Here is a 23,168-nt window from a genome sequence, read left to right as displayed (position 1 = left end):
AGCAAAGTCCAAGATAACGTGGGTCTCGCAAACATGCTAGACTCAAGGCACTTTGACTTGGTAGTTAGCCAAGCCTAAGGGAATGAACATCCTTCCTTGGCGTGCCTAAGGGAATGATCATCCTCTCTTGGTATGTCCAGGGGAATGACTAACCTCGAGGAAGAACTCAACTTCCATGAGATTAGCTATATTTGACATTTTAAACCCTAATCTCCTTATACCTTTTAGGTATATAAAAATCCTCTAAGGACCCACCATATTTTCATCAAACATTAATATGGATGTAAGGGATATTTATCCCTCATTAAATTCTATTAGAGATAGATTACACTTCAGACCCTCCTATTTATAAAAGAACAAGACTCATGAGCTATAAATACACCATGAGACCTTCAGAACAAAGGTTATGACCAAAACAATGGAGAAAGGTCAAAAATATCATATTGAATCTTTTTATTTTAATTTTTTTGTAATGTCTGAAAACCCATCAATAAGCCATTATTGAACATGAATTAAATTAATTAAGGTTTGATATTCATTATTTAGTATCTTATTGAAGTCTATCTTATCCCATGTGTCTTGAAGAAACCCATTGAAAGCATCTTTAAACCTCTTAACCTTAAGTCTTGTCACTAGACCAGCTAGAACTCCTAACGAACCTTTTAGTATTGCTTGAATCACATCATTTGCTCTCTCCTTCAAAGGTTCCATACTCGAATCATCACCTACATCAAATAAAAAGAGATTAGAAACATTGAATGTAACACTAACACCATACTTACCTAGTAGATCTATTTAACATTGTTATTAATCCTCTCTATAATCTGAAAAAGACCTTCTTATTGAGGCATTAATTTTGACCTTTTTTGTTCAGGAAATCTTTCCTTACATGCACTAAAACCCAATCTTCTAATTCTAACCTTACTAATTTGCATCTTTTAATAGCTTTGAATTCATATTGCTCTTTTTTTTTTTTTTTATCTATCTATTGTTGCATCTTTGCATGTAAGTCTTTTTTCATTTGTGTTTTTTTATTACCATCAAAACTAACCCTTTCATCGACAGGTAAATGAATAAAATATAATGGTGTGAAAGGATTAAAACCATAAACAATCTTAAATGATGAATAATCAATAATAAAATGTACACTATGATTATATGCAAATTCAATAAATGACAAACAATCTTTTTAATTTTTAAGATTCTTTTAAATGATAACTCTTAATAAGCGAGTTAAAATCTTATTTACTACTTCAGTTTGACCATTTGTTTATGGATGACAAGTGGCAAAAAATAAAAGTTTAGTTCCCAACTTACTCTACAAAACCCTCCAAAAAATGCTAAAAAAACTAAACATCTTGATCATGGCTAGGTTTTAATTTGAGGCCATGTTTGTTTCCCGAAAAGCGGTTTCCGGAAAACTACTTTCCAAACTTTTCTGTGTTTGTTTGCTATTAGAAAAGTTGGTAAACGAAAAACATTTTCTAGTCAAGGAAAAATTTGGCTTGGTTTTCAGGAAAGTGTTTTCCAGGAAAATTTGGACGGAAAACACTTTCCGAAAGTTGTGAAAAAATTAGAAATATCATATTATTTGCTAATTATATCAAATTTGGTCATTAAATTTTTGATTGCTATATATATTTTGTTTTGAATTTATTTTTTTTTCAAATTCATCCCTTAGAATTTAATTTTTATATTAATTTTAGTCCTTATTTTTATAATTGTTATTTGTTTTTCCCTTATCATTTTTTAATTGAAATTTTTTATCTATTAAATTTGGTCCTCACTTTTTTTATTGTTACTTATTTTATTTGAAATAATTTATGAAATATTAACTATTATTCTTTTAATTTCTTCATCTTTCATTTTTATTTTATTTTTTAGATTTGATATTTATTATTTTGATTATTATTTATTTTATTTAAGATAATTTATGAAATTATATTTTTTTCAATTTTATTCTCATTCAACTTTTTAATTTGTAAGATTTGTTTCTCGTTATTTTAATAAACTTGAAAAAAATAAAACATTAATAAGTTATTTTCCATCTCATTTTCTATGAAATAACCAAACACTGGAAAGTATTTTCCAACTTATTTTTCATTACACTACCAAACATTGAAAAATAATTCACTTTCCTGGAATTCACTTTTAAACAAAAAAACTACTTTCCAGTAAACAAATGAGGCCTGAATAAGAAATGATATTGACTCGGACAAATACAATTAACCTGACTAGTTGATATGTGATTGACCCAATTAAACCCGATTCAAACTCAAGCGGATTAGCACCAAGAAATATTTTTTAAAAAATAAAATAAAATGATTTTGATAAAAAAATAATTAATTTGGGTAGATGTAATAAATGAAACCCCTCTTTTTTTGTTTGTCAAGCACAATCCTTTTTACGAAAAATTCTAGGCTTTGACAACTATAATCAAGATAAAGAAATGCATTAAAAAACCTTTTTTTTTCTTTTTAAAATTTTTTTAAAATCATTTAAAAAGTTAGTTAAATTTGTACTAGGTGGTCTTGAATCATGTGTCAGATTAGTTCATCCAAGTTAACCTTTGATATTTTTTTCCTTAAACAAAAGCTTTTAAAACTACGTCGTTCCAAGAAAAAAAATCCGGTTTTTTCACTGTCCTGATCTTTGCTAGGCCTCGGTTAATGAATCAGGCCGAACTAGAAAACACTCTCAACAAACACATTAAATCTGAGATTCTGAAGAGACCTTCAGATGATGTGGCTGTAATTCGATTACCTCATCAATTTACCCCTTCCGTCTACATAAATCGTAAACACAGTAATCAACTCATTGATAATTTGTTTCTCTAGATCGAGAAAGAGACAGATGTCATCGCACAACAACAACTCGACTTCGGCGAACGATCCACGGCAGCCATCGGCCGCGAAACCGTTTGTTGCACCGATGGTTTCACCGCAGGATCTACCCGTTGATTACTCAGGTTTCATTGCGGTTATTCTCGGCGTGGCAGGCGTCATGTTTAGGGTAATTAATTAAATTCATTTATTTATTCAGCACATTTTTAATCTAATCCAATCTAATCTAATCATCTAATACTACGACTAACAAGTTGATTGATGTTTGGTGCTGACTGGGTGGCAGTACAAGCTGTGCTCGTGGCTTGCTCTCATATTCTGTGCCCAATCTCTCTCAAACATGAGGAATATGGAAAATGATCTTAAGCAGATTTCCATGGCATCCATGTAAGTTCACCCTTGATTTTATCCTGTTGTTTAGATTATGTGATTTTCCCGAGTTAAGGACTAGATTTTTTTTATTTTTTTTTACTTTGTCCTGTTTATAGATAGATAGATATAAAGATCGAGCAAGTCTAATACATAGCATTTATGAAGGTCATTAAATGCTAGTCAGTGTCATTATCATATTCTTGGAGATCTTTTCCAAATTGTAGGGGGGCAAGGAAGTAAGCCTTTTTAAGGTCATGGGTTTGTCTACTAGTCAGGCATTGATATTTATCTGAAAAAGGAACACACTCCTACCATTTTATCATGAAGTGGTCAAGTCAAGCTGGTGTGTTTCTGTAAAAGTTATGCAAGTCATCTGATTTGATTCTCTTAATTTTTAGATATGCTTTGTAGCTTTAAGTTCTGCCTTGGTTGTTTCAATTTGCCAAGTCAAAAATTCTAAAACAGTGTTAAGTCCTTGGATCACATAATCTGAGTAAGAGAACCTTGCGCTTTTGCATCAATTAATTTCTTTCACGAGAGAAACTCCAAAAATGCTTGTTGGGTCTGAAAGAGCTCTCTTACCAAAAGATGATCTTAATTTATCTAAGAACCCAACTTTGGATGCATGGTTGGTTTTCAAAGCAAAACTAGTTATAGATACTGGGTTTTACAAGAAGAGTTCTTGCACTAGTCTAATTGGTAAGAATATACCCCTGTTGATTCTCATATCTATAACCTATGGAACTAACCATTGTGAAAGGGATAAGGGGATTATCCTGGCAAGATTTTTGAAAGGTTACTAATCATAGATTGGTGTCACTGTAGGACTGTAAGCATTGTTCTGTTGAGAATTAGCAGTTCGAACCTATAGTGTCCTTCGACATTGCTTGAATTCAAGGACTTCAAAGGGAAATGGGATATCTTAGATGTTTTTGCTCCTGAGCTTAGTCAGCTAGTGCTCGTAGAAGTTTGAACTGGACATGTTGGATTGGGATACCAGAGCTTTGTTGTTTTGAATGCAATTGTTTCTTGTGTAAGAACACTCTTGTGTTTTTTATACTAGACTTCGAGAAGGCTCATGAACTGATCAAATAATTATTTTCTTTAATAGCTTTTGGAGAGAAAGGGCTTTGGTGTAAGTGGAGAAAGTGGATTAATGGTTGTTGCCCTGTGGCATTGATGGTGATTCTAAATGGAGTGTCCAAGGTTGGGTTTACTCAAGTTTTTAGTTTTCTAGAAAAAATATGTATGGAACATAAAACTAAAGAATTTCGCATTAACTAATTGAAAATGAAAATTATTTTCTCTAGAAAATTGAAAAACATTAAAAAGTTATTTTCAAAATCCTCCTCTGTAAAAAATAATGGTCTTTGTGCACATAATATTTTATGGTAATTTTTTTTTTTTCAATTTAAGTCGAACAAAGCCCTTGTTTTCTATTTTGGCAAATTTGTATTTAGTAAACATGTTTTCTTAATGTAACATGGAAAGATCTTTTCACAATAAATATGAAAACTAGAGATGGAAACAAAAAGAAGCTATTTTCTGATAGTAAACACAATCCAAGTTTTTGTTTTTATATGTTCTTAGTAGATTGGTAGTGGCGGGAGATGTATCATAACGGGGATGCAGGTGCTTTCAGATTATTTCTATTATCCGTTATGACTTGAGGATGATACATTTCTTTTTCTGGAAGATGATAAGTAGAATTTTGCAAGGTTTTTATGTCACTGCTCTATTGTCTCATTGTGTGCCTTTACTTTTATTGTTTCATGTATAATTTGAGGTAAAATAGGAGAAGTTTTAATACTGTGATCTATAATTTGGTTTGTGTTTAATGGGTTAAATGTGCTCCAAATTGATTTTCAATTCAATACTTCTACTCTGACTACATTTTTTTTAAGTTTAGGAGTACAATTGTTATTGTTCAACTGCAACTGTGCTATTTTAAATAAAATCATGAACTTTTATGTTTGAGCATAAATTACTAATTACCTGGATGTATATAAGTGGATGTTCTGACCTAAAATCTTCAATTTTCAAATGAAATAACCTTATGGTCCTCTTAGATTAGATGTTCCGAGCATCCCCAGATTAGCCCTTAGATGCTAGAAAATAACAACCATACCATGTCTAACCTCTGGAAAGGGTCTTCTAGTTTCACTAGGATGAAGTAGTTGTTGTCGATTATAATCAGAGTTTATCAGAATGTAATTCTGGGAGCCCCTTTAACTCTACTTTGCTTCACCATGTACTCTATTTTGGTTGTTTCTTATCTTGCCTGCACTTTTCCATAATTGAACACTTTGAAAGAGCATAATGTGGTTCAAGGGAGGGACTCCTGATTTTGAGCTTCTTGGTGATTTTATTTAATAAGTGAAGAAAACAAGGGTTCTCATGTATGAGTGTTGAAGAATTGGATACCTGCAATGGTACAGCTGTTTTTGTGAGTGGTGAGTTATTACAAAAAGCTATTATTGGGCTTTCACTCTATCAACAACTATTTAGAATTCTATGTTGTCAGAAAATAGAATTAAACTGCATGTGACGGGGTTCAATGAGTTTTCAAGTCCTCTCTTTTTCTATATATCTCTGTGTGTGTGTTTATATGATAACCTTCTTCTGTTAGCATAGATCCAGCAGTACAAGACACTGAGTTGTATTCTGAAAGGATTTGATTTTCCTTTTTTATTTTACTTACTGGTTTCTAACATGTTTGAAAACTAGGTTTGCAATCATGGGATTGGTTACAAATTACTTGGGTCCAGCTCGACCTGGCTCACAAAGTTGAGAGGGAGATTCTTTCAATCAGAGACTAAAAGAGTAATGGTGAAAGTAGGATGGTCGTTTTTTGTTGGAAAATTATTATAATTGGTTGTTGTCAAATTTGACAAATGGATTTAAAGAGAAGCTAAATGTTCCCAACTTTGGTGAGGATAATTTCTTATCTTTTTCCTGGGTTTGCAACTTCTCTATCATGTCCACCTATTATTCTGATTTGTTTGAGCAGCTTTGTTTTGTTTTCTGTAATCAAAGAAACGTGTTTAATCACTTTACCAATCGCTTTGATTTGCTATTTCGATTTTCGTGGCCACATGCTATCTAGTCTTTTTGAACTTCTTTTATGGTTAATCAAATCAAGGGGAGATGCAATGTAACTTCACTCATCTTTAATAAGTTCTGAAGGAATGGCTCCTCACCACAACAGGCTCTGGGTATTAAACTCGCCAGACATTTTGTATTTGGATTCTATCAGGCATCCACGATATGCTCTCCTGGCTACCAAGCAGCTGTTGTGGGATTGCAGAAGACAAAAAAAATCCTTGACAGTGAGAGGGGTCTTCTGTTATAATAGAATTGTGCTCTGGGTCGTAAAATGAAACTTTGATGATCATAGGTTGTCGCTAGAACCCTAGTAACTGCTTCGTTCTATTTATTGCATGCCCACATGGCACTTTTGGGCAGTGCAGGATCGATATGGCCTGAGATACGCTGCAAGCTTGCATGCCAACATGCTCATGTCTTGCTGAAATCATGAAACCGAGGAAGCACAGACCTTCAAGGGATACATGAAGTGATGTGGGTATGCTTCTGGAACTCTCTTTATCTTGAGAGAAGAGATCTGTCGTCGGGAGCAGTTTGGTTTTAGGGCCTGAAACCTGATGGGCACCAGCTTAAACCTGATCGGAACCCACTAAAACCTAGCCAAATTGCTTAAACACTAATTTATCTAACCACACAACTTCCAGATTTTTCTGACATTTAGTATGAAGTTGTCCCTCAATCCACTAAGATTGTCATTTAAGCCATATCATCTCCTCTCCATCCTCTTTAACTCTAGCTATCCTCTTACACCATCACCAATTGCTTTGATATCTATGATTTTTCAAGCTTGTGTATTCACCATCGATTTTGTTGTAGAGATGACATGATTAAATTAAAGGGTGTTGAACTTTTGGTAATCCATCTCGTTCAAAATGATGCAAGTGAATTATGAAAGGATGTCAACACCCCAGCTCAACATAAAAGCTAAGGCGTTAGAGAGACATTACCCTACAGTTCGGAACCAGCTTCCATCGCAGCACTTGGAAAAAAGAAAAAGAAAAAAAACTTATATTATTCAGAGTCATTATCTAGCAGAACTTAGTTTTGAAGGTACCTTGTTCTCTGGACATACGGGTGCATATTATCAAAACTAAGTGTATTTTTGAAAAATTCAAAAGGTAGTGTGGTTAAACAAATTAGTGTGTCGTGCACTTTAGTAATAAGTACATCACATTACAAATCATAATTATAAAATAAACTAAAACTAATGATTTTTTCATTGTGCATACAAAACACTATAAATCACAATAATTCCTTCTTCTTTTTTCAGTTGTTGCTCACAAATTAAGGGAATGAAAAAGGAAATATATAGTAAAAAAAAAGAGAGAAGATGACAAGATTATTTGGAGTCATGTCAGAGCTTCACTGTTGACACACATCGCTTTATGGTGAAGTCCTTGACAAGATGATTCAACAATATCAAAAAATACTACCATTGAAGCTCCAAAGAAGTTGCATGTGTCACCTCAATGTGGCAGCTTCCTCACTTGCTAGTGTATGACAATTTTTTTTTTTAATATTTTTTAACCTGCGATTCTTTGATGCCATTTCAATTTAGTATTAGATTCAAACTTTTTTTTTTTTTCATTTGGCCTTCAATTCTTTGACGGCTCTTCAATTTACTCTCAAATTTCATCCTAGCCAAGATTGAAAAACATAATGAAACCAACAAACAAAGAGTGAATCAACATAACACAAAATACAAAAATCACCTTAAGAGAAGAGTTGAGAAAAGGCAAATGATGATACATAAAATGTTAAAGAGAGAAAATAAATGACTTTCCATAACAAAATAAAATAAAATAAAAGAACGTAACGAAACCAACAAACAAAAAGTGGAATCAACATAACACAAAATGCAAAAACCACCTCAAAAAGAAGAGCAGGGAAAAGGCAAATGATGACACATAAAATGTTCAAGAGAGAAAATAAATGACTTTTCACAAAAAAAAACGCATGAATAATGAAATAAACTAGATAAAATGAGGTAGCACACTCACAACTATAAAACATTGCAAAGGAGGTGTTGTTATCTATTTTTGGATCCCCACATAAAAAGAAACAAATACAAAAAAGTCAAAAAAAATGTTCCGAAGAAAAATAAAAAATAATAATAGTGAGAAGAGGATGTCAGAGCACCTAGAAAATTATCAAAAATTGGTTGAGAAAGTTTAAAAATACAAAGATTGAAATTTGACAGTATATTTTTTATTAATGAGAACCCCGTTGACAAAAAACATTCAATTTAAGAAAGAAAAGTTCAAAATCAAATGTTTATAAACTTAACTAAATTTTATTGAAGGTTTAATTAAATTTATGGAGAGTTTGATTGTAAAAAAAATATTATTTTTTAAGTCAATTTAGACTTTAATCGGAAGAAATTAAAGTTTAGGGGTCAAATTATAATTTTTAAGAGTTGATTTGATCAAATCATGGGCTTAATTGTATAAATATTGAAGTTTGATAGCCAATTAAAGACTTGATTAAATAAATTCAAAACTAAAGACCAAACTGGAAAAGATGCATAAATAGAGGAATTAAAATTGACCGAATCAGGGGCTAAATTGAATAAATCAAAAGAGAGAGGCATTGAACAGTGTCGTTTTGAACGACATCGTGCTTCTTCTTCACCTGGATGCGTACAAGCAAGGGAAGAAGAAGTTTTTCTCCCTTGCAACACCTCTCTCCCTCTCTCTCATACTCAACTGTATTGTTTGTGCATTCAAAGTTCAGTTTAACTAAAACCGAATACTTTTTTTTGTTAGGAGAGTTTATTATTCTTTGGCCTCATTACCGTATACATTCATCGTTCCATCGAAAAATGTGGTCCATCGATTTGACTTATTTTCTTCTTCCTCTATTGTTAGTACATTTTCATTAGAGAAATCAAAATACAATGTCTTATAATCTTTAACAGTATTATCGGCTAGGTGGTTAGCAGTTGCATTTTCTTTTATGGTCTTTCTCATCATGTACACTATATCGTGTTCTGCCAACAAAACATGTCACCTTGCAATTCAGCTTGAGAGATAGGGCTTGGTACAGATATATCTCAATGGATCCATTTTTAAAATCAACTAAGTGGGGTGATACAACATAAAATGTCACAATCTTTTTGCCACCCATATCAGCGCACAACAAAACTTTTTTATTACCGTGTATCTAAACTCATATTCGGTAAACTTCTTAATTATGTAACAAACAACCCGGCTTTATGCGAGGTTTTTATTTTTGGAATGTTAAAACATAGGTCTATAACTTTGATGAGTACAACTAAACCAAGGTTTGCTATTTATATACCAAAATTCACAATTTTTAATAGCACAAAACTTATCTTGTTGATTTCAATTTAGGCCCTTCATTGGTTTTTATTCCATCTCTAGCATTTTGAACTGTGATTTAAGCAAGGTTGGCAAAATTATCTCATTTGTCATTTTAAAGTCCAAATCTTAGTGGAAAAATTGAAATACTAACTGTTCAAATTTTGATTTCTAAGTTTAACAAGTATCTTCTTATTTTCTATATCTTTTTCCATTGTTTTTTATAAAATGATCAAGAATAAAAAAAAATCAAAATCAAAATAATAAGGATCAAAATTAAAATATCAATAACTAAGAGAACAACTTTGAAATCTTGAATGGTAAGTGTGATTTTTGAGGGGGGTAGAGAGGAAAAAAAAACAAGAAGAAGAAAAGAGGGGAAAGAAAGTGAGTTTGTCATGCTTGCTAAACCCAACCAACATGGATCTGGCATGGTTGTCAAACCATTTAAATTTAGGCCAGACATGTTTAATATTATTATATATTCTAAATTATTATTATATTATTATTAATTTTTTTAAAAAATATTATTACTATAAAAAATCATAAATTTAATTTGAAGGGTAAAATTAATTATTGTTGTTGTTGTTAATATATTAATAAAATTTAAAAAAAATCATTACTATTGGAAAAAAAATCATAAATTTTATTTGAAGGGTAAAATTAAAAACTATTAGAAATTTAAACAAAAATCAAGGGAAAAAATAAAAAAAAAATCAAAAGTATAAGGACTGAATTAAAAAGTACCTTGAGTTTGATATGGTTGTCAGACTCAACCAACGTGAGTTTGACATGTTTAATATTATTATTAATATTATAAATATTATTATATTCATTATTATTATTATTAATATAATTATAAATCAATTTGAAAAAAAAAATATTACTATAAAAAAATCATACATTTGATTTGAAAGATAAAATTAAAAAATATATATTATTATTGGTGTTGTTGTTGTTATTGTTAATATTATTAATAAATTTGAAAAAAAAATATTATTGTTATTGAAAAAAAACTATAAATTTAATTTGAAGGGTAAAATTAAAAACTATAAAAACTTAAAAAAAAAAAAAAAAAAAAAATTTAAAAATATCATGGATCTAACATGCTTGATAGGCTCATGACAATATGCATGTTGATGTAATATAACCAATGAAAGAACAGTGTCGTTTTCCTCACTTTTGCATAAAAAATAAATTTAGAAACACTTATCCATTTTTATATAATGAATCCTGAGACTTTTATGGTAGTGTATTTATTGTTGGGTTTTTTGGTGTGCTGTAGAAGCATACATTATTGTTTTATGTATTTTATTTTTTAATTATATCAAATCTTGTATCATACAGTGAAAATGATAAACTTTATTTTAGAATAAATAAAATTTATTACTTGCTTCAATTTTAAAAGATATTTTTTCATTACCATTTATTAATACTTTTTTTATAAATACCCGAAATGTAATCTAACTAATAATTTATATTTTTTGGGGCGGTTCAAAAAAATTTATAATAGAATTACAATACAATAATCTTCTGATACCAAAATCTTCATGAAATGACCAGTCAAGATAAATGGACCAAATTTAGCAAAACAGTCAACTAATGTGGTTTCTGTCTGATTTTTATTTTATTTTTTGCCACATGGCGGATTTTAATTGCAGCGCCACCTAAACTACCCCTCTACCCTCAACCATTTCCACATGCTTCTCCTTTTACCCTCTCCAGAAAAACGCTTTTCCTTTCCCTTTTACACTTTAGCCCTCAGCTCGGGACACACCAAACCTAACATCGGTCTATCATTCGATTCAAAACCCTAAATTAAAAATTTTAGAGATTTCAATTGTATAGAGGATCGTTCCATTTGGAGCTCAAATTGAGGCGTCAAAGTGAATCCGTGAGTCCAAATTCTCTCTAGAAACCCTAATTTTATCTCTCTTAAATTCTAAGCTTAGTTGTTGGTGCTGTAGGAATGGACAAGTGTGTTGCTACTTGCTTCGTTGTTTTGTGGTAAAAAGAGACTATCTTGGGATTTGTTGAGTTTGGTGTTTCTTGATCTTTTGTGAACTTGCTTGTAAAATGTGAGATTTTAAGTTGTATTAGGTTGTTGATAGAAAGAGAAGGAAAGGTTTTGTGTGTGTGTGTTTCATTTTCACTGGCTTATGTATTCTTTTATACATTTATCTGCTTTCTTCTTTGGCTTTGAATGTTTGGTCCTGAATTCGCAAGAAAAACTCAGTCAAAATGGACTTTAATGAGTCTCCAGTGAATTATGATTTTTTCGGAGGTCTGCAGCAAATTAGTAGCCAGCATCCTGGCATGCTGCAATCTTTGCCGAGACAGCAGTCTGGGATTAGTGACATGCAGCTATTACAGCAACAGTTTATGCTTAAGCAAATGCAAGAAATGCAGAGGCAGCAACAACTTCAGAAGCAACAAGAAGCAAGGAAGCTGAATTCAATTAATCAAGTTGCTGCTTTTGCAAAACAGGCAGCTGCCAATCCCTCACAGGCTTTGATCAATGGCAATCCTATTCATGAAACATCTAATTATTCATGGCAATCTGAGCTCATGGAAGCTAACACAAGCTGGCCACAGCCAGGTGCTTCGCCAGTTATGCAAGGATCCTTTAGAGGACACGTGTTTTCCCCTCAGGAGAACGAGGGAACACCAAACTTGATGGGTATGGTGCCTCAGCCGGTTGATCAATCTCTTTATGGTGTCCCTGTCCCTGGAACAAGAGTCACTCCAAGCCAGTATCCTCCTGTCCAAATGGATAAGCCGTCAATGCAGCAGATATCAAGCAGCAGTGATTCCTTAACAAGCAATCAGTATACTGGATTTCCAAAGCAGGTTAGTGTGCAGGATGGACCTTTGGTTTCTAGACTGGGATATCAGGGGAAAAACATGATTGCTTCTTCTGATGGTCAGGGTATAAATACTGGATTTAATTTGGAAAACTTGCAGCTATTGAATCCCCAGCAAAGCGATGGGCCACAGCAAGAAATTTGCACTAAGCAAGACCTGGGTGGTGTATCAGAAACATCACAAGAGGAAACAGCGATACAGGTTGCTCCTTCCCAGGATGTGGCTACCCTAGATCCAACTGAGGCAAAGATTTTGTTTGGTTCAGATGATAATTTGTGGGATGCCTTTGGCAGGGGTACCAACCGGGGTTCTGGAGGTTGCAACATGTTGGATGATACAGACTTCTTCTGTTCATTGCCTTCTGTGCAAAGTGGGAGTTGGAGTGCTCTTATGCAATCTGCTGTAGCAGAAACTTCTAGTGGCGATACAGGGCTTCAAGAAGAGTGGAGTGGTCTGACTTTTATAAATAGTGAACCTCCAGCTGATAATCAGCAGACTCCCTCCCTGAATGCTAGTAGCAAACATCAGTCAAATTGGGATGGTAATAGCTTGCAGTCTGCATCTTCCTTGAACTCTCAACCCTTGCCTTTGTCTCATGATGCCAATACAGGCATGAATTATCATAATATCCCAGGGGCGGCTCAGCAATCTGGAGTCAACACTTCACATGAACGCATGGAGAGGTTGCAGTCTGTTTCTCCTCATAGACATATTCAGCAGTTTCCGGAAGATGGAACCAAGTGGTCTGATACGAGCCTCATGCAAAAAGCAGCTGTTGAAGGCAGTCATTTTTATGGAAAAGCTACTCATTCTACTGATGCAGGATCAAATGCTAAAAGCATTCCAGGTTCTTGGGCAAATCAACAGGGCATGCAATCATATAGCTCCAACGGTCAACCATTAAATAGTCCATGTGGCTGGAACTTTATGGGTTCCGTGTCTCCTAGAACTACTGTTGCTTTCAAAAACCAGGGAAATGAAAACACATTCCAAGATTCTCATAATGTTGATAAAAAAGGTCCTATGTTTGAGGTGATGGGTGACAGTGCTGGTATATGGAAGACTAATTCAATTGCTGAATTGGAACATGCAAGATCTGCAATTGGAAACCCACAGGTCAATCCTCTAGTTCCTCCATCCCAGCAATTGCTAATTCCAGAACATGCCTTTTCTTCCCACGGCCCCTCACTAGCAACTGATTCTCTCAATTCAACTCAAGTCATTTCAAATACAGGGGAGAAGGGACATGCATTGTTGGCTCCTACATCCTCTGTTCAGTCTTTACCTCCTTCACGTGATACATCTCATGGACATTTGAGGAATACTGCTCCTGGCACCTTGGTACATGCTGGCAATAGTGCCCAAGGAAAGTTTTCTACTGCCTTTCCCCCTGGTTTTCCTTATTCGAAAAGTCATCTTCCAAATCAGCATATGCCTGATACAGGAGGACGAGCAACTGCCTGTGAATCTGTTAATGAATCTTTTGATAGATTTTCTTCTCAACCAAAACACACAGAAGAGTCTTTTGAGAGAGATCAATTGAATCAATCAGCGGGGCCATTGGTTCCTGACACATCCAGGCATACTTCACATAATGATTTTGCCTCTTCTACCGAGATGCCCCAGCCAAGTGATGACGACCAAAACCATGCAAGAGATTCTGCTCAACAATTCCCCGTGCTGGAAGCTTCGCCAGCCCCTCAGTGTTATGCTTCATCACAAGATGGTTTTTCTTCAAAAATGCCACCTACTTTGTGGACCAGTGTTCCAACTCAGCTACATCCATTTGGCACTCAGTCGTTTCAGACTGGATCCAATATGTTTAAACCCAATATTCAATCACATAACAGTTCAGGGATAACTTCCTCTCAACCACAGAAGCTAGATGACCAAATTATGCAAAATGGAGGGAGCAGTCGAGCTGAATCTGGTGAATGTTCAATGAAGTCACATGGTTTTGTTGGGAAAGAGCAACCAGCCAAAGGAGACCACTTGCAGCAAGTTCTACCTGAGAATGATCGAGCCCAGAAGACAATGAGTGCTTCACATGAGAAAGTATCTGTTGTGAATCATCTTACTGAAACACCTGCTTCAAACCTAACCAGTACTCAGAAACAAATTGAAGCTTTTGGCCGATCTTTGAAACCCAATAATATTTTGTATCAAAATTACTCCCTGCTGCATCAAATGCAGGGAATGAAAAATGCGGAGGTCGAACATGTTAATAGAAGTTTGAAAAGATTTAAAAGTCTTGATGGTTCTGTGGATGCTGATTTGGTAGCTGCTCAGGGAGGTCAGCAGTTTTATAGGCACAATAATATGGTCAGAGATGCTCCAGCAAATCACACTTCAACCCCCCCTGGACATTCCAAGATGCTAAGCTTTTCAGCAAAAACAGCTGATAATCAGGACACAAATGCACTTTCTAATGATATGCTTGCATTTGGTCGGAATGATTTTCAGCATTTCGCCAATAGCAATACTGCAGTTTCTGTCAGAGATGAGCATTCTCAAATGAGTAACCAGATGGCTCCATCCTGGCTTGATCATTATGAAACCTTTAAGAATGGACAGATATTACAAATGAATAATGCACAAAAAGCTGTCACTATGAAGCCTTCAGAACTGCCCTCCACATCTGGAAGACCTTCTGAAAGATCACATGCTCATAATTTACTTGAGCAAGGAAATGCTGTTGCTGCTAGTCAATTTGGTATTATTCAAAAAAGTTCAATCACTTCATCAATAGCTTGTGAGAATTTCTCCACCCCTCAGTCATTGCAGCCTGATTCTGCTGATGTGAGTTTGCTGGTTATGAGACCAAAGAAGCGTAAAAGTGCCATATCCAAGCTTGTACCATGGCATAAGGAAGTGACACTGGGTCCTCAAAGACTTCAAAATCTCAGGTGATTGGCATAAACTATAAGTGCCTTATCTATCTTTATTAATGAGACTTATGCACCTTTTAGTTATTTATGTTTGGGTTTTTAATATTTTTCACTGCAGAAATTCATTGCTATTTTCTTTGATATTATTTGCAGGGCTGATTGTTTCATTCATTTTATTTTTATTTTTATTTTCCCTGGGGATTATAACATATGTAGAGTTTGTTGTTTGCAGTGCAGCAGAAGTGGTCTGGGCTCTGGCAGCAAATAGATTGACTGAGAAGGTGTGCTCATAGCTACAGCAGTTTACCAGCTATATTCATCTGTTATATTTTTCTCCTCATAGGCGTTTTACAATTTCCTGGTGTGCAAATGTTTTTCATTTCTGATTACAGGTGGAAGATGACGATGAAATGGTAGATGATGGACTGCCGGTCCATAGATCAAAGAGAAGGCTTATATTGACTACACAGCTTATGCAGATACTTCTCCACCCTCCTCTGGCATCAATTCTTTCTGCAGATGCTATTTTACATTATGAGAGTGCTGCATTCTTTGTTTCCAGATCAACACTAGGAGATGCATGCAGCACACTCTCTTGTACTGGAAGTGATACTTCTCTGCCTTCTGACAGTGGAGACCTGTAAGAATTACTTTTATTATTATTATCTAAAAGTTTTCTAGCATGCTTTTAGGAGCAATTATTTGCTACCATGGTAAATGTCTTGGGCTTGCAACCATAAAGGTGCAGCTTGAGTCTTAAGAGCAGCCACTTCATGCAAAATGCTGAAGGATTGGGCTGCCTCTAAATTCTCACTCAAGGACCTATTTTTGCGGTCCATAATTAGGTACATGCCATTTGGTTTTCTAAGCATGCTTTTTACTGGAAGTAAGATTGATAGTTTTAAGTTGGAAATATCATTAAATCCATATGATAATGTAAAAAAATTATTTGTTTTTTCCTCCTCCTAAGCCTGCCCGAGAAGATAAAAACATCAGAGAAGAATAGGGATCAGTACTTCTCAAAGGTCACAGAAGACCTTATCAGTAGGACGAGGAAGCTGGAGAATGATTTGTTGAGGTAGACTTCAGTGTCTTTGGTGGTAATATTTGATTGCTTGCTAACTTATTCTTTTTTTTGCCTGTCTTTGATGTTTTACTTTTAATTTTGATGTCCGGCATGTTTTAACATATCCTTTCTCTATATTACTTATTGGATTCTTGGATTCTAACATTGCTGTTGTTTCATGAATTGTGAAACTTCTAGTATTTTTACATTTCTCTGCAATAAGGATACTGGCTTTTTATTGAGAAGAATGACATGGGAATCATGTATAAATAAATAAACCTGAAATGATTTGCTCGATAAGTCTAGAATGTTATGCCTAGAAACAAGTTTCTAAGAGAGATATACTCATTACAACGAGAACAATTGAGTTTGCTGGAACTTGATCATGTGGATATAGAGTTTGCTTGCTTGCATCATCCTTGGCATAACAAGTCCAATGATAAAACATATTTGGTGCAGAGATATACTCATTAGTTTTATTTGCCTGCTGATGATGATGCAGACTGGACAAAAGAACATCAGTTTCAGACTTGAGAGTGGAATGCCAAGATCTAGAGAGGTTTTCTGTTATCAATCGCTTTGCTAAGTTCCATGGCCGGGGTCAAACTGAGAGCTCATCCTCAGATGCATCTGCAAATGCTCACAAATCTTGTCTGCAGAGATATGTTACTGCACTACCCATGCCTAGGTTTCTTCCTGACAGGGTACAATGTCTTTCACTTTGATAATTGATTATCTGATTTTCCCGCTTCGAGGCCAATTTCTCCATACGCCGCGTGCTTCTTTGATTGATCTTCTTCTAAGCTGTATGCTGGCCCTTGCTTACAAGATAGACCTTGCAATAGGAATGTAGGAGGTTGGATGCTAATGTCTCATTAAAAAAATGGAGGCTGTTAGATCTCTTATTATAGGCCATTGATTTCATTCTTGAGAAATATGATCTGGTCTTGTATACTTCGTTGAATGTGTAGAGAGACATTGGGGTTCTTAAGCGGGACAAGTCTGAGGGAACTTTATGAAATCGGTTGTTTTTAGGGCTAGGGTTGTAGAATGTGGTCCTTATAGGGACTTATAAATGAAAACACAGGTCTGAAATTAAACATCAGAAAGAAAACAGGGTAGAAAGCTACTAGCCTCACACTATTAGATTCAAGTAATCACTTCTTGATTGAAGTATCACACTTCCTCATTATTTAAGCAAAGGCTGCACTTATTCAATAGAAGTTCACTCTTTACTGAAATCGAAAAATATAAGCGCATGCACATATAAGGATTGAGTTATTCCTAATCGTAATTAGAGTTTGATTCTTGAACAAGAAACATTAATATTCCTATTTTGACTGGGAAAGAAATACCTAAATAAGAAATATAAATTTTCCTGTAAGACACCCGTTGCTTCCTAAATGGCTATAAATTGTTCCTCTTTGAAATAAATTTGCTGAAATTACAAGTTTGCCCCATGCTTAAGGCTGCATCAGGGTCCCTGTCATTTTTTGTAGTAAATGGGGAGAATAATTGCAGTCTGATTTAATAATGATGTTTACATAGTTGAAAATTTTAGTTGTGTTCTTGCTTAAGGCTTTGGCAATTGGTTTCTACTTTCTATTGGTGAAATAAGGATTGTTTGGAAAGAGGAGGTAAATGAATGTCGTGGTCAAAGTCTTGAATTTTCAATATTACTGTGAACTGTACAAAGTGGTTGGAGTTTTCCCACGATTTGCCATACACTTCTTTTCCCAGAAATTAGGCACCAAGATCAGTTTTACAAGATACTTCTGATTCTCCACAATTGTCTTTCCAAATGCCTGGAGTCTTGAATGAATGTCATGGTCCAAGTCTTGAATTTTCAGTATTACTGCAAACTGTACGAAGTGGTTAAGAGTTTTCCCATGATTTGCCACACACTTCTTTTCCCAGAATTTAGGCACCGAGATCAATTTTACAAGATATGATTCTCCACAATTGTCTTTTCAATTTTACAAGATGTGATTCTCCTCAATTGTCTTTCCAAATGCATGGAGTCATCTTTTTCTTCATCCTTTGGTTAATGTGCTTTTTAGGGTAGTGCTCATCCGGAGACCTTATTCCTTCTAATTATGTACTTAGTTATGCTTCGATTTGTTCAATACTTTTGTTCCCATGCTTTCTCAATATACAACAAAGACATTGGAAACTTTATAGAAATTCCTTTGAATTACAGTTTTTTAACATAAATTTGTTGTAAATAAATTTTACTTAAATCAATTGAATGCTTATATTATAAGTTTTTATTTTAGATTAATATTTTTTGGTAAGATGTAAGAGTAAAGAAAATTAAGAAAACTATCTCTTAGACTGAATCAATTTACATCAAGATTTTTTCAAGTTTTTCAGTTGATAATATTTGTGAGTTATTTATCATTTATTTTAAAAATTGACCAAAATTAAGAATTTAAATTTGAAATGCATTGAGAAAATACATATATTATATGAATTTTAGAATCGTAAAAGAAAGTAAATATATGTTTTGATCATTTTTGCTCAAATGCATTAGAAAGGAAAAGAATAATATAATTCTTGCGTGTTTTATGAATCTTTTCTAATTAATTATATGATTATACAAAAAATAATATTAGTATAAAAAACAAATAAAATTATGGGGAAAGTGTTTTTTTTATCTTGTTTTTTATGAAAAATGAATTTTTTTTAATAAGAAGTATAATTCAGTAAATAAAAATTTATACAAGGACTTAAATTTTATTTTCATTGAATATTCATGACAATATATATATATTGCATAACAGTTTCATGTATAATAATTAAACAAATGATTGCCAATATTATAAAAAAAAAAAAAAAAAACTCCTAGAATTGTATTCAAAAATAAATATTAAATTGAACAATATCTAATAAAATAATATCTTCGATATAAATTGATATAAATTTAATACAGGGAAAATGTTTTTTTTTTTCTTGATTCATGAAGTTGTTTTTGTTTTTCTGATGAAAAAATGATTTTGTTTTTTAATAAGAATTAAAAATGTTTTTCTCATGACCATAAATATAAAAAAAAAAGTTTGCATAACAGCATATGTAAACAATTTAATTTAATCATACTTTCTACCCATTCCACTCTTCCAAAACATATTAAACCAACACAAGCGTAGTAAATTTTTAATTTTTCATCATTCTAAGCACACTTTTAGTGAATAATATTAAAACATTTAAAACCAATATCCAACATTCCTAATATCATTAAAATCATCCATATCACATAATTTTATCAAATTGTCACAAACCCTTGATGGCCTCAATAGGGATTAAATTCCCAAAATTAATTTCAATTTATTCCAAATTACTTTCTATTACAGCATTTCTCATACCACAGTAACCAAAGTATTGATTAATTATCATATTTATTTACAAAAACCCTAGAAATTTAAAAATTTAGAGGTTTGCTTTCTCTTTTCACAAAACAAGAAAGAAATGTAATTACTAAGTTCCTTGCCGTTGCTAATTTTACTCCTTACAAAGATTCCAAAGAATCTCATCCTCTTCTAAATTTCCAGCTTCCTCTCATTTTTTTTAAACTCTCAACCTCTCTAACTCTCTAAGATTTCTATTTACATTTGTTTTCTTAATAGGATTCACTTAGAATAACTCTTCCCGTCCAAAAACCTGAGATAAACTTGTATAAAATTTCTATTCATTTCTCTAAATCTTTGTGTGATAATTGGCTTGATTATTTTCTAGCAGTCTAGTCTTTGTTTATCTTCGAATTATTCGTCTTAGGTGGTATTTGATGTAAATTGCAAGTGGCTATGAAGCATAAAAAAATTCAAGAAAAGCTACTGCAAATTGCAAATTGACACAATGAAAAGAGAAAGCAAAAGTCTATGGCCAATAAATCCAATTAATTGTTAAGAAAAAAAGATTAAAACCCCAAGCCCATTACAAATAAACCCCAAAAGCGTCAGGAAAAACAAGACAATGAATTAATAGTCTTCTCTATATCTACTCTCATTCAAGCAACTAGTTTCCAAATAGTTCTGATCTGTTCCCCCTCCTTAGCAAAGCCCAAACTAACCTCTCAGCAAGCAATTGCAATTCGTCCAGCCACCTGGTCAAGATCCCGCTGGCCACTGGATGTAATTTTTCTCCCACTGGCACAGAAAAACAAAGTTGTTGTTAACACACCATAATCAACGGGGAACAAAAAAGGAAAAGGAAAAAGGATGGGGTGGGAATGAGGAGCTGTGGACGAGATTCTTAAACAATACTTGAACGCACAAGTTTCTTAGGAACTATTTGTTTAATTGATAGGAACTACTAAGTGAAAAAAACCATAAAAGGAAAAGGGCAGTCCTAAGGCTGATGAACTTGAAAAATAAAAAACAAAATAAGAATCCAGTTGATGATTCAGTGACTCTGGAAAACTATACAGGAGACTGATAGACTAACCCCTTCAGGTCAAGGTCAACAATGTTCATGTTCTGCAATTGTTGAAGAATGTGACGAGCAATAGAACCACTGCTCTTGCAGAAATGTGGTGGGCGACTGCCATTCCTTTTGCTCCCTCCATATATCCTCTTGAAGGCACCAACACCTAGACCCCCCCTCAAATATATTTTCCTTGCCATAGAAGCTGCAATGCCACTTCAATCAAATAAGGATAGAAGATCTATATAATGGTACAAGAGTGTGCAACACATGCATAAAGGCATGAATGAGAGAAAAATAGAATACACGTACCAGCCCTTATATAATACCAGTCCGGGTCATATGGAGCAAGTTCCTTCAGTGTGCCAGTCTTAACAATATCAGTCCATGGAGGAAGCTCCACCTATTTTAAGACAAAGAGATATAAAAACGTAAGAAAAAACTCAGAATGCCTACCATGGTGAAAAGTTTAAATAAAATATGGCAACAAGTAAATACTGATGAAGACAGAATTATAAAACTTTTTAAGATAGAAGAAGCATTGGCAAATAAGAAGCAGCATTCTGCAGAAAAGAGGAAGTCATGCATCAAAACTAAATCCTACACCTCAAACAACTGGGAGAATTAAAACGTTCACTTCGATAGCATCCATTGTGGAGATGATACCAGTAAATGTCAGCAACAAAGTACATCACCACCTTTTCTAATTGCGCAACTCATGAGGAATAGATTACATGGAAAACTCATAACGATCCATGCCCTGCATGCCACTAGTCATATCATGGATATTGACCAGGTTAAAGATGCAGGCAAAGGAATTGATAATAGAAACTAGACCTATCAGACAACTTAAACAGTTTAAAAAACTACACTAAAAGGAAAAACAATTCCAAACTAAACCAAATTTATAAATAGCTTCCCAGGGAAGAGGGATCGAGCCATCCGTGCAGACAAGCAACAATAGCTCATTACAGGTCCAAAAGGGATTTAGTTCAAGGCTAGATAAATGTGAAAACTACCTTGCCAGAGCGTTTGAGGTGAGCGGCGTAGGCCTTGACGAACTCGTGAGGAGAGACGTCCTTCACTGTCCTCGCTGCCTCCATTTTTTTTTTTCCCTTCCGTTCTTTCCCGCTGCACCGCGGAAGCTCCAAAAACAGAGAAGCGAGCGTGAGCTAAACGAGACGCTGGGGGTTTTACGATCTAGGGCTTTTCACTAACACACTCGATTTTTTTATTTACTGTTTTGCCCATTACTGTTTTGTCAAATCACGTGCATTGCCATTCCATTTATTTATAAATAATTTTGTGCATATCAAATATATTAAAATACAAATATTTATTAAAATAGTATTTTTTATTGGATTTATCTCACCAAAATTATTTCCATATACTATCCTAATTCTCACCCGCCCATTATGTCACGTTTATATCGCATGCTCTCCTTGTCCTTTTATAAAAAGCCTTAGACCTTAGTCATTTTATCGCTTTACAAAAAAAGAAAACATATACTTATTTATTTTATTGTATATGTGTGTGTGTGTATGTATGTGTGTGTGTATGTATGTATGTATGTAAATGGGGAACATTTAACTATATGGACATGTGACAAACACGTGTTTTTTATATTTAAAATAAAAATTAGTATTGATTCGCTATGGAGTGCAAGCAATATACTAATTTGTATTTAAAGATGGAAGTGACCTAAAATTATATCAGTCCCTTTTGTTAAAAACAGTTGCAATTATTTAAGATGCATTCAATTTTACAAAAATTGAAATATGACCAATAAAGTGAATAAATGTCTGACTTATCAAAAACATTTACTTTATATTTTTAAAAAAGTGCTCTATTAATAGTTGTATGAAAAAATACTTCCTTCTTGGAATTAATTACTTTATTTGGCGTAAATATTTATATCACTTTATTTTATTTTTATAGCTACATTTATCCTATTAATTAATGTCATACATTCATAATTTGGTCTTGAACCGTGTCCTTTTATTTTTTTAAAAGGGGTTCCCATAACTTAAGATGCCTTCATTTTTACAAAACTTGAGATATAAGTGAATAAATGACTCCCTTAATACACTTGCCTGATCTAACTGTGTTTTAGAATCCAATCATAAATTTAAAAATGTTTGATTATTTCTCTCGTTTACATTTCTTTTGTGCGAGTTTTTCCTAATAGATTTCTTTTATTTTGCGTAATAATGATTTCTCTGTTCTCAAATTATTTGTGCGGAATAGGTTGGCTTCCTCAAGAAAATAATATTTTGCACATACACTGTAA

General features: G+C 33.6%; 3 protein-coding genes across 6 annotated transcripts; 2 read left to right on the top strand and 1 right to left on the bottom strand.

Moving 5' to 3' along the window:
• The first annotated feature begins 2,652 nt into the window (after positions 1 to 2,652).
• On the top strand, positions 2,653 to 6,309 carry LOC118033391 (protein Asterix). Its single transcript, XM_035038354.1, has 3 exons — positions 2,653 to 3,012; positions 3,130 to 3,230; positions 5,943 to 6,309. Exons 1-3 carry the CDS (start codon positions 2,854 to 2,856, stop codon positions 6,004 to 6,006), a joined length of 324 nt encoding a protein of 107 aa, XP_034894245.1. The 5' UTR covers positions 2,653 to 2,853; the 3' UTR covers positions 6,007 to 6,309.
• A 5,033-nt stretch (positions 6,310 to 11,342) lies between these two features.
• On the top strand, positions 11,343 to 17,411 carry LOC118033392 (uncharacterized). 4 transcript variants are annotated; one of them, XM_035038356.2, is made up of 6 exons: positions 11,344 to 11,534; positions 11,608 to 15,411; positions 15,626 to 15,674; positions 15,786 to 16,033; positions 16,364 to 16,471; positions 16,962 to 17,411. In XM_035038356.2, exons 2-6 carry the CDS (start codon positions 11,882 to 11,884, stop codon positions 17,182 to 17,184), a joined length of 4,158 nt encoding a protein of 1,385 aa, XP_034894247.1. In that variant the 5' UTR covers positions 11,344 to 11,534; positions 11,608 to 11,881; the 3' UTR covers positions 17,185 to 17,411. The 4 variants fall into 4 exon arrangements, with proteins under 4 accessions (XP_034894249.1, XP_034894247.1, XP_034894248.1 ...); XM_035038357.2 differs by having other exon boundaries at positions 11,344 to 12,490; positions 12,605 to 15,411; XM_035038358.2 differs by having other exon boundaries at positions 11,343 to 15,411; positions 16,364 to 16,493; positions 16,962 to 17,101.
• Positions 17,412 to 20,320: 2,909 nt separating this feature from the next.
• LOC118033393 (small ribosomal subunit protein eS19x) lies at positions 20,321 to 22,069 on the bottom strand. Its single transcript, XM_035038359.2, has 4 exons — positions 21,898 to 22,069; positions 21,191 to 21,281; positions 20,900 to 21,083; positions 20,321 to 20,601 (listed from the first exon to the last, which is right to left on the bottom strand). The coding sequence occupies exons 1-4, from the start codon at positions 21,979 to 21,981 to the stop codon at positions 20,529 to 20,531; spliced, it is 432 nt and encodes a 143-aa protein (XP_034894250.1). The 5' UTR covers positions 21,982 to 22,069; the 3' UTR covers positions 20,321 to 20,528.
• Between the last annotated feature and the right edge of the window lie 1,099 nt (positions 22,070 to 23,168).

This window comes from Populus alba, chromosome 15, assembly GCF_005239225.2.
Source record: "Populus alba chromosome 15, ASM523922v2, whole genome shotgun sequence".
Classification (NCBI taxonomy): domain Eukaryota; kingdom Viridiplantae; phylum Streptophyta; class Magnoliopsida; order Malpighiales; family Salicaceae; genus Populus; species Populus alba.
Note: the sequence above shows the minus strand (reverse complement) of the source record. Positions and strands in the feature narration are given on the sequence as shown.

What these genes read in the sequence shown, in the direction of transcription:
- LOC118033392 (XM_035038356.2), top strand. Translation starts at nt 11,882, where the DNA reads ATGGACTTTAATGAGTCTCCAGTGAATTATGATTTTTTCGGAGGTCTG. An exon ending in CAAATAGATTGACTGAGAAG is followed by an intron (nt 15,675 to 15,785) that starts GTGTGCTCATAG and finishes TTCTGATTACAG; the next exon opens with GTGGAAGATGACGATGAAAT. An exon ending in CCTTCTGACAGTGGAGACCT is followed by an intron (nt 16,034 to 16,363) that starts GTAAGAATTACT and finishes CCTCCTCCTAAG; the next exon opens with CCTGCCCGAGAAGATAAAAA.
- LOC118033391 (XM_035038354.1), top strand. Translation starts at nt 2,854, where the DNA reads ATGTCATCGCACAACAACAACTCGACTTCGGCGAACGATCCACGGCAG. An exon ending in TGGCAGGCGTCATGTTTAGG is followed by an intron (nt 3,013 to 3,129) that starts GTAATTAATTAA and finishes ACTGGGTGGCAG; the next exon opens with TACAAGCTGTGCTCGTGGCT. An exon ending in CAGATTTCCATGGCATCCAT is followed by an intron (nt 3,231 to 5,942) that starts GTAAGTTCACCC and finishes TTTGAAAACTAG; the next exon opens with GTTTGCAATCATGGGATTGG.
- LOC118033393 (XM_035038359.2), bottom strand. Translation starts at nt 21,981, where the DNA reads ATGGAGGCAGCGAGGACAGTGAAGGACGTCTCTCCTCACGAGTTCGTC. An exon ending in ACCTCAAACGCTCTGGCAAG is followed by an intron (nt 21,282 to 21,897) that starts GTAGTTTTCACA and finishes GTCTTAAAATAG; the next exon opens with GTGGAGCTTCCTCCATGGAC. An exon ending in CTGGTATTATATAAGGGCTG is followed by an intron (nt 21,084 to 21,190) that starts GTACGTGTATTC and finishes GTGGCATTGCAG; the next exon opens with CTTCTATGGCAAGGAAAATA.